Here is a 9,667-nt window from a genome sequence, read left to right as displayed (position 1 = left end):
CCTTTGTAACTAGCTTTGTATTAAAGTACTCTTCTCCTAATGTGAATGCTTGACTTGAGAGATCACACAACTTAGCATAGAATTTACCAATAGTTTTTTATTCCTACATTCTAAGACTTTAAAATCTGGATGTTAACATTTGCATCTTCGATTGTTTGACAGCTGTAGTGCTTTCATGAGTAGTCTTCAATATATCCTAGCCTGACTTTGCCACAGTACATTTGGCAATTCGTTTGAATTCTTAAAGATCAACTCCACAAAATATAGCATATAAAGCTTTATTATTAGCATTGGCCAATTTTCCTTCCTCAATGGTCCATTGAACATTAGGCTTGATTACTCTCCCATTTTTAGTGTCCATCTTTAAAGGTTCCCAACCAATTAGCACAACAAGCCATGCCTTTTCATCAATGGATTTAATGTATGCTTTTATCCTTACTTTTCAGTAAGCATATTTTCCAACTTCGAGCATAGGATGACGAGATGTAGAAAAGCCTTCCATAGCTTATTTTTAGCAACTTTTAGGATCTCCACTAGTTACGTTAAGTGATAAGCTCTGATACCAATTGAAAATTTGAAATCGCTGCTAGAAAACTAAACAAAATGCTTGGAAGGAGTGATAGGGAAGTGGGCACTTCTCTAGCACCAAACTAAGAAAAAGTAAATAAGATAAACACATAGGAATTATTTACATAGTTCTATATCCCTACGTCTGCAAAGCCTAACTCAATGAGAAATATCCACTCTTTTCAATAGTTACAACAAGTAAAACTAACCTATCACACATCCTGTGATAATTCTCCTTACATTCGAACCTTGAAGATCAATACTCTCACCATTAAGTTCACCCATGTGAACTCATCAAGCAAGACCACAGTACAAACAGTTTTATTAACAATTTGCTAAGTAAGAAAAGTTTCTTACTTGAACAAGATAAGTGCTAAAAACTCTCTATATAATAACCTATACAAGTCACTCCCTTAAATCGATTATGTTTGAGACTTACTAAATAGAATATCTATAATAATCCCATTAAAATAGTAATACAATAGACTGAATATAATAATAATAAGTAATACACATATGGACACTTGGCAGTTAATCTCATAAAGTTTCAATTCAATCCAAATGTCCATGTTGCAAGGGATTAACTTGGATGATTTAATTCGGTCTAATCTACAACATGAGTTCCCCAAGTCATGTGACATTCATTGTTGGACTATATATCCTCCAAATAATCAATATAACTCATTCAAACCGTTCAATAAATTGCCAATAATCAAATATGGAAATTACCACCAAGGGAAATGGGTGTTTAAAGACTAATTTCATATTTTTCAACAAAATTATCTAAAGAAACTTGAAAATTGTTGTTTTTAAAAAAAACCAAATATTTTTTTAGGGATTGAAGTTTTAGATGTGCAACATGCAAGGCAAACGAAAGCTTTTAAAATGTAATGTTGAAATGTATTATTAAGAGTGTTATGTATCATATCTATAACAATAAAATCTATTTTTTTAACGTCATTCATGTATAGGCTACTGAAAAATATGGTAAGATATTTTTTGATTTATCATAGTTGGTTTTCCGAAAACAAAAATAGTACATTTTAATATAATTTTAAAAATTAGTTTATTATCTCAAAATTTAGATTTGCAACAATCTTTCAAATTGAGAAAAAATAAAGCTATTTTGCACAACATTTACTTGGTGAATTGCATAGCCAAATAAGTTCTTTTTGTGTTTGATTACTTTGGATTTTCCATATTGCAGGTTACAAAGCAGATTCCAACTTTGATCAATTATATAAATTCGCCAATCAGGTATTAGTTCAATTAATATGGATATTGTTATAAATACAAGAAGATGTAGGTTTAAGTACGCCGAAATACATTATCATCCTATTTATGAGTTAGAAATGAGCTGCTGATACTATACACAACAAGTTTTATTCTCTCACAACCACCTTTGGTGGTGCAAGATGTAATGTTGAGTAACTAATCTATTATTGTCGATTAGTGTTATAGTTCAGCTTCCTTTTGTAACTAAAAAAAACATTACACTTATAATTTGTGATTAGTTATATTTGAACAAATGAGGGAGAAGAAATAATAATCATCAACTGGATCACTATAATTTAATTTAGTTGCATTGATGATTTAAAAAAAAATCAGAACATGAATTTATTATATTTGTTAAATAAATATAGGTAGATAGATGGATAATTCTGGTTTTAAAATTTTGTATGTTAATTATATGCATTTTTGTATATGTATATATTAACCTTATTTATAAAAAAAGGAAGAAAGATATTCACTACTGTATTAAAATTTCTCCTTAAATGTTGTTAATCATTTTAACTCTTTAACATGAACAAAAACATGATATATTGAGAAAATTTCATAAACCATTTATGATGTTCTTTTAACATTTTATTTTATTTTTGTATTATTTACCTAAAAAAAAGCAAAGTAAATGGAAGGCAATTTGTTTTGTTAATAAACATCAATTTAAAACTACCAGTAAAGGATTCTTTGGACTCCATGAGTAGATTACGATATTGCTAATTGTCCTTCATATAACTCATCCAACAAATTAAAATTTTCATTTTGTTTCAAATTCAGCTATTAACTAATTTTTAAATATAATATGGTAAAGTTTAAATCTCATTTCTCTACTTAAAACTTTCAACTTTCAATTATCAATCTTATATATATTAGACTTTTTAAATTTTTATAATGATGGAATTAATTATTGTTTTTAAATTCAATGCAAGATTAAATGGGTATTTATAAAATAAACAAATTTTTCTTTCAACCTTTGACTCTTAAGAAGCAAGCATGTAAGTTTAATTTGTACAAAAAGAAATTTAGTTTTATATTACTCCACAAAATTAAAGGCCTACCAAAATGAATCATGTATGGTATGAGTAAAATACCGTTCACTGATTAGAAAATACAATTTGCTTTTTGATAACATTATACAAATTGTATAAAAATAATTTAATTTAAACATTGTGTTATTATTGATTAGAAATATATACTTTCATATGTAAAATAAATTATATTATTAAAGGGTATTTTAATATTTTATTTAAAAACAATATAAAAATATGCATAAGTTAGATTTTTTTAACCAGCAACTACATTAGTAAAATCTTAATTTAGCAATCAACCAAAATTTCATTTAATACTTTTATACATTTAATATATATATAAGAAATGGATGTTACAGGATCATCTTCACGACATGCAACATAAGAAGCCCATCGATGCTAGCAGCAGAGTTTCACTACAATATGACTGGCGATATCATGGAGTTTCGAGACTGTTTATCTGGGATTGGAGTCTTATCTAGGATCATGCCTGCTTTCACTTGGACTCATCATCAACAGCAAGGATTTCTGGCTACATAATTGGACAGAGAGTAATTGTGAATGATAAGCGATCAGATTGAAGCTAGAAGAGTTAAGACATTTTTTATGGAGATATCTCCACAGAAGTTTGCGAGAAAAGGAAGGAGACAGAAAATTTAGCAACTACAACACCAACCCTGATACAGACATGGTGACCGGGAGAAAGATCTATACAACCATTACATGCAACTGTTGCTAGCAGTTGAGGTTAGTTTTTATCGACAAAATTCAAGAACCTGGATTCAAGAGCGGGATTTCAATACCAAGGTATTTTCAAAGAATTTTCAGCAAAGCGCAATAAGAGCATCATTAAGTTGTTGTTCAATGTAGGAGGGGAAAAAGTTTGGTTTGTTCTTCCCATCGACGATAATGCTTCTCAGGCAACCGATCCCTGCATAGAATGAGCGAGTATGGACATCAACAAAAAGGATACCTTTAAAAGAAAGCTTTGAATTATGCACAGCAGTCAGCACACAAATCATTATGACACTCCATGCTGGGTTCATCTCTCTTTTAATAAAACATCAATCGTCTCAGAGAGAAAGATACGACGAGCTCATTACATTTTGCAAAGAAAAACGCAGGTTGCACATTTGTGACCTAAAACGAATTATAAACAAGTGAATAAACAGGTGCACAAGGATTAAATTTTGTTGAATTGCTAAAACAACGTGCCAACAGTTTTCTATTCATGGTTTTTACTATAGCTAACAATCATTAGAGGCCTTGGTCAAGAACCATTCGAGTGTTCAATTAAATAAATGCTGATTGCAGAGGTGTTCATCTCTCCTTTTTAATAGAATACGACCAGGATTTCAAATCCAATCTTTCTCGGATAGCAGGATAAGAGGGGTTCATTACATTACACGCAAAAAAAAAACGAAGGTTGCACATGTGACTTAAAACAAACTATAAACAAGTGAACAAATAGGAGCACACAAGAAATCTTGTTCAATTGCTGAAACAGAATCTACCAACAGTTTTTTATCCTTGGTTTTAGCATAGCAAGGACTTATTAGAGGCCTAATTTGAGCACCATTTGACTGTTCAATTAAATAAATGCTGATGCTGAGTATATGAATATTAGTTACATATGCTCGCATGATAACTAGCATACCTTCTAAAAGGATTCTGAGCTTGAATGTTGTCAAAAAAATAAATAGAGCCTCATGATACTTCTCGTATTTTAACATTTGGAGAGCCCAAGATATTAGCAGCCACTTTTCCAACGTTACCCTTTGTGTTCACAGCAGTTTGTCCAATGATGTGCTTAGCATTGGCTGCCTCGCTCGCTAAGATTGATTTCTTTATCTGCCAAAGAGAAACAGACACCAGATACATAAATTTACAAGAAGAAAATAGCTTACCATAACATCAAGGGAATACTATCTCTCCTCATACATAAATGTAAAAGGGAAAACATAAACATCTTAATTAGTTCATTATGTTATGAAATGCAAAATATACTGGAGCAAAAATTTACCACTGCAAGCCGCTCTTTGTGAACCTCATTTGTAAGCTGCAATACACACAAAGCCACAAAATTTGAAAAGTCATAAGTCTCAATCTATAAAGAACAAATGTGCGTCTAACATCACCCTCCTATGGACAAAAGAAAATAAGTTACCGGTTTTTTGTAAGTCTTAATCTCATCACCACTAAATCCCGGAAGCGTCATATTCCAATTTCTCTCTGTATCAAGCCATAAAAAAAAGTAATATAAGTTACAGTACTAGATGTTTTTAAATAAGAATGAGAAACTAAAGAGGGTAATTTTACATAATAACTAACCAAGATGTAGGAGAATGTCTTTTGCTTCCAATGTATCTGACTTTCTATGCTTGGCCAGTGAGCAACCAAATGTTGTGATCTATTTAGAAGGAAAAAGAAAAGGATAGCATAATGTTTATATCAGATATTGAAAAGTTTATATTATAAAGCACAAAGTACCATATTAACTATTAAGTGGCATACCCACATAAATGCAGTGAAAAAACAACACAACAACAGACAGAAAATCAAAATATCCTAATTAATCAAGGAAATATAAGGTCCTATATAACATAAAATTGAACTCTTCATACCAAGTTCGGAAAGAGAAAGCCCGGAATATAATGTCCCTATTTAGGATGTGGAATTAAGCTTATTTTCATTAAGATTTTGAAAACTTTCTACAAGATTCATCAAGGTCCATTTTTCACCTTTTTATTAGCTGATCAACCTATTTGGCACAACAAATCATAAAAGGACAAGAAAAAAATGATTTGGATCGAGTTCATAATTTACATTGTTAAATTTATTTTAAATCCATAAGCCAAACTTACATTGTTTTCGCATAAAGCAAAATAGGCTTAATCTAAGAATAAAAACTATAGTTGAAGAGCCCTTAAGTATTTTGGAATCTGCCCAATTCAAAATGTATGTATAACGATTTCTTCGAAAAAATGTTCAACAACTTACAGAATCCACAAAGTCTTCAGCAATATCCACAAGAATATCTTCAACTTCAGGATCCAATTTCTCAGATGGATCAATCTGTACAAAAATATAATGTCATATTAGAAGATACAGAATCATGGAAACTCCATAAGAATTCTACAAAAACCACAATAGAAATACGTAATAGTCAGGGTATGAGGAAATGCAAATTAAAAAAGACCCATCTTGTAAAAATCATTCAATGAACTCCTTGAGAAAATGTGTATTTTAAAAATTACATTCACCAAAACATAAAGGCTGAACATCCCTGTGTCACTAGAATCTTCGTTGATTATCATAAAAGCTTATATTGGTGACTAACATACAACCACTGAAATGGAATAACACAATACCCCTTGAATATAAACCAAAAAATGGAAGGCCATTTAGAGAGACTAACGGGTATGAAATGTGGAGGAGGAAATTTGCTCAATACCATTAACCTTTTTACATACTGTACATGTACAGCTTTAGAGAATTTTAATCATTTCCTTACATGGCATAAGATACTAGATATCTTTTCATAAAAGGTACAGATTTTGGTAGATAAACGTAGAATAAGTTGGAGAAAAGTAATATAAGCAGTATAATCCCAAGGATCCTAAATGTAAGCTAGTTCTAGAATAGTTCACCTGGTTAACTATATCATGGATGCTTCTTTTGCTAAGAATCCGACCACCAGAATCATCACTTTCTGTAATTGCTGCTTTGTTTTGGGTCACCTGGACTGTGCTTGGTTGTACCATTGCGAGAGAAGAAGGCTTTTGATTTGCAGAGCCCTGGGATCTGGAATCTTGTTGTTGATGAGGTAGAGATTGTGAGGCCCTTGATTGCGAAAACTGTTGCTCAAAAGGTTCCTGCTGCTGAATCGACGATATATTTTGTGGTGGCACCTGTGGAGATGATACATGCTGCTGTTGTGAAATTGTTTGCAATGAATGATGTTGCTGGGGTATATGTGCCCTCGGCTGCAAGGATGGTGCATTAATCTGTGGTCTATGCCAAGGGGGTGGCAAAGGTGGCTTCCCTTGCGCTCCAGATGATAGCCACGGCTGATTAGGGGATTGTGGAGTTTGTGGAGTACTTGGTGTTGAAGAAGAGGAACCAACCGCTGACACTCTCATAAGGCCATGCCCTTGGAAATTCTACAAAAAAATGAAAAATAAAACAAGGAAAAAAAAGGTCACATAATATTCAAGGAAAGGCATCAAACACAAATTCACCCCACATTTATAATCATGATGACAATAATGCGTTCTTTTCTTTCACATTCGATGATAGGAGAATGGGGATTGGTATGTAAGGATCGAACCCTATTTCTCATGCCACACAATACAAGAATCTGGTCATGAAGCCAAGAGGCTGTTGGCAACAATAATGTGTTATATAGTAGATAATAACACCTTAGCTCTCTTGACGAACTCCTTAAAGCAGCTTACTTCAACCTACCAATACTATATTCAAACTAAGATTAAAATAATAATAAAAGTGAGGGAGAAAGGATTAGTATTTTCTAGATTCAACCAACAGTTCTAAGCATTCTTAAAATTCTAAAACATTATTAAAAACTCTATTAAAATATGCTAAAACTGTTATTACTGCGACCATTTAAATTCAACTAACATTTTTTAGCATCATTAGAACATTATTGACAAAAAATCAATGTCATTTAAATTAATAAAAAGAAATAATATACATTAATCCTTAAAAATAATACTAACTTGGGTAGAAGCGGACTGGCTAGTTGGTGAAGATGTTGGTCTAAGAGATGATTGCAAAGGCCTTTGTTGATGCTGAGCAGAAATCCCACCTGGTCTCATTTGTGAACTTGAACCAACTGATGATCCCATCCCTATTCCTCGCATCATCGGCCTTGCCTATGAAAAAATATATATATCACAAGAAGAGGAAATTTCAGCATCAAAAGCTCAAAATCGTGAATGAAAATAACCCACAAGCTTAAAATCCAACCTGGGAAACATTGGAACTAGAGGTTCCACCGAAGGAATGGCCAAAGGAACCGGTAAACGGAGTGGATTGCGAAGGTGAAGGAGAAGGAGGCAAGGGGCCAGAATGGGACGAAGGAACACCGAGGGCAATGCTGCCTCGCGGCTGAGAGGAAAGTGAAGGGGAAGGAGACGATGAGGCGGAAGGAGAAGAGGAAGAGAAATGAGTGAACTGGGAAGAGTGTTGTTGCCATGGCCTCGAGAATGCAGCGGCGGGTCTTGGCTGATGAGAGGGGAGAGCTGGTTTAGGCTGCGGCGGCTGTTGCGGTGGTGGTATGGCGGAAGGTAAGGGTTTCAGGATAGGGTTAGGGATTGCGGTAGAGGATGTTGACGGGGGCGTTGGCGTTGTTTGTTGTTGAATTTGTGGCTGCGGCTGTGGTTGCGGAGGTGGGTCGACGGCGGAGGAAGGAGGAGGAGCATTAGGGGTTGGCGGAGGTGGTTGCTGTTGATCCATCAGGAGTGCAAGGATGGAAGGATGGAAGGATGGAAGGATAGAAGAGGAAGGTGATTTGTTTTACCCACTGTAGACGAACTCTCTTTTTCTTCCCTGAACTTTTAAAACATACATTAAAATAAGCTATCGGCTAAACTACAAATTTAGATCTTAATTTTATAAAATTTGTCAATTTAATCCTATTTCTTTGTTTCGGGGTTTGAATGAAAATGTTTGCACTAAATATAAGGAAAGGGTAATAAATATTGCTTATAATATCTGCAAATTTTCTATGGGGATTGGATAGTTGTAATCTTCAAATTTATTTATTATCTGTATTAAATTGGATAATTGTAATCTGCTTTTATTGGATTTATTTTCAATTATTAAGTTCATCAAACTATCATTCTGCATCTAATCTCCATTGCTTAATACACTTAATGCATCAAAATAGGCATCATCATTTTAGATACTACTAAGTTATTTAATTAATATTATTAATTCCTTAAATATTCTCATTTGCATCATTTAGAAATTTTCTTTCGACCATTTTATTAAGGGTTAAAAGTAAAAATTTATCAACGGTTTTAAAAAGTGGATTGACGAGAAAGCATAAAGAATTGTCAAAGAAAAAAGCTCTTAAAATATGCAAAATTCCAGTGAAGGAGGTTTTGGTGATTCCAGATCTGACAGGGATTGGAACACTAAGAAAGTGAGATTCAAGGAAGGAATCGAAAGGGAAATTGCTACTGTGGGTGTGGACTTTTATCTGACCCTGAATCTATCTTGGAAGGACAAGCTTTTGAGGGGAGGAGCAGTCATTTCTAGTATGGTTTGTAATGATCCTAGCGAGGGAAATGAAAGTGATTTTGAGTTGCTAGAAGGTGATGTGAGTACGACCATGGTCAATGGGATTCCAGCAATTGTCTTCTCAAACAGTATTTAAGAAATTCTCTTCAAAGAGATGGAATTGACGGTCGACTCAAGCTTTTAAGGCAAAGCATTGGTTATAACGCTATTTATAATCAAATAAGTAGCTTATGGAAACCTACAAAACCATTCCATCTCATGGACATAGAAAATAATTTTTTTTTTGTTAAGTTTCAAAACAATGAAGATTGTAATCAAGTATTGACTCAGGGATCATAGATCATTTATAGCCAGTACATTACTATTCAACCTTGGACTAAAGATTTTAGTCTGTTACAACCATATCCCAATGTGGTGATGGCTTGAACCCGGCCATCAAGAATCCCTGGATTTATATACAAACGGAAGATCATAAAGGTTATCGGGGGGCTTGTCGAAAAAGTGGCAAAACTGGATTTTCAAAC

The 9,667-nt window shown here is 33.3% G+C and overlaps 1 protein-coding gene across 3 annotated transcripts; it reads right to left on the bottom strand.

Annotated features, from left to right (window-relative positions):
* Nucleotides 1-3,163: 3,163 nt before the first annotated feature.
* On the bottom strand, nt 3,164-8,556 carry LOC108480211 (transcription initiation factor TFIID subunit 12). Of its 3 annotated transcripts, XR_008283320.1 has the most exons (10): nt 7,866-8,556; nt 7,616-7,771; nt 6,527-7,039; nt 5,877-5,951; nt 5,208-5,286; nt 5,044-5,108; nt 4,900-4,935; nt 4,534-4,727; nt 3,680-3,807; nt 3,164-3,408 (listed from the first exon to the last, which is right to left on the bottom strand). XR_008283320.1 is itself a non-coding variant. In XM_053028877.1 (8 exons), exons 1-8 carry the CDS (start codon nt 8,352-8,354, stop codon nt 4,584-4,586), a joined length of 1,557 nt encoding a protein of 518 aa, XP_052884837.1. In that variant the 5' UTR covers nt 8,355-8,556; the 3' UTR covers nt 4,230-4,583. The 3 variants fall into 3 exon arrangements, 1 of the variants encoding a protein (XP_052884837.1); XR_008283318.1 differs by having other exon boundaries at nt 3,164-3,807; XM_053028877.1 differs by lacking the exons at nt 3,164-3,408; nt 3,680-3,807 and having other exon boundaries at nt 4,230-4,727.
* Between the last annotated feature and the right edge of the window lie 1,111 nt (nt 8,557-9,667).

Source organism: Gossypium arboreum, chromosome 1, assembly GCF_025698485.1.
Source record: "Gossypium arboreum isolate Shixiya-1 chromosome 1, ASM2569848v2, whole genome shotgun sequence".
Taxonomy (NCBI): Eukaryota; Viridiplantae; Streptophyta; class Magnoliopsida; order Malvales; family Malvaceae; genus Gossypium; species Gossypium arboreum.
This window is presented reverse-complemented; position numbering and strand designations above follow the sequence as displayed.

What these genes read in the sequence shown, in the direction of transcription:
- LOC108480211 (XM_053028877.1), bottom strand. Translation starts at nt 8,354, where the DNA reads ATGGATCAACAGCAACCACCTCCGCCAACCCCTAATGCTCCTCCTCCT. An exon ending in CTAGTTCCAATGTTTCCCAG is followed by an intron (nt 7,772 to 7,865) that starts GTTGGATTTTAA and finishes ATTTTTTCATAG; the next exon opens with GCAAGGCCGATGATGCGAGG. An exon ending in AGACATTCTCCTACATCTTG is followed by an intron (nt 5,109 to 5,207) that starts GTTAGTTATTAT and finishes GGCTTGATACAG; the next exon opens with AGAGAAATTGGAATATGACG.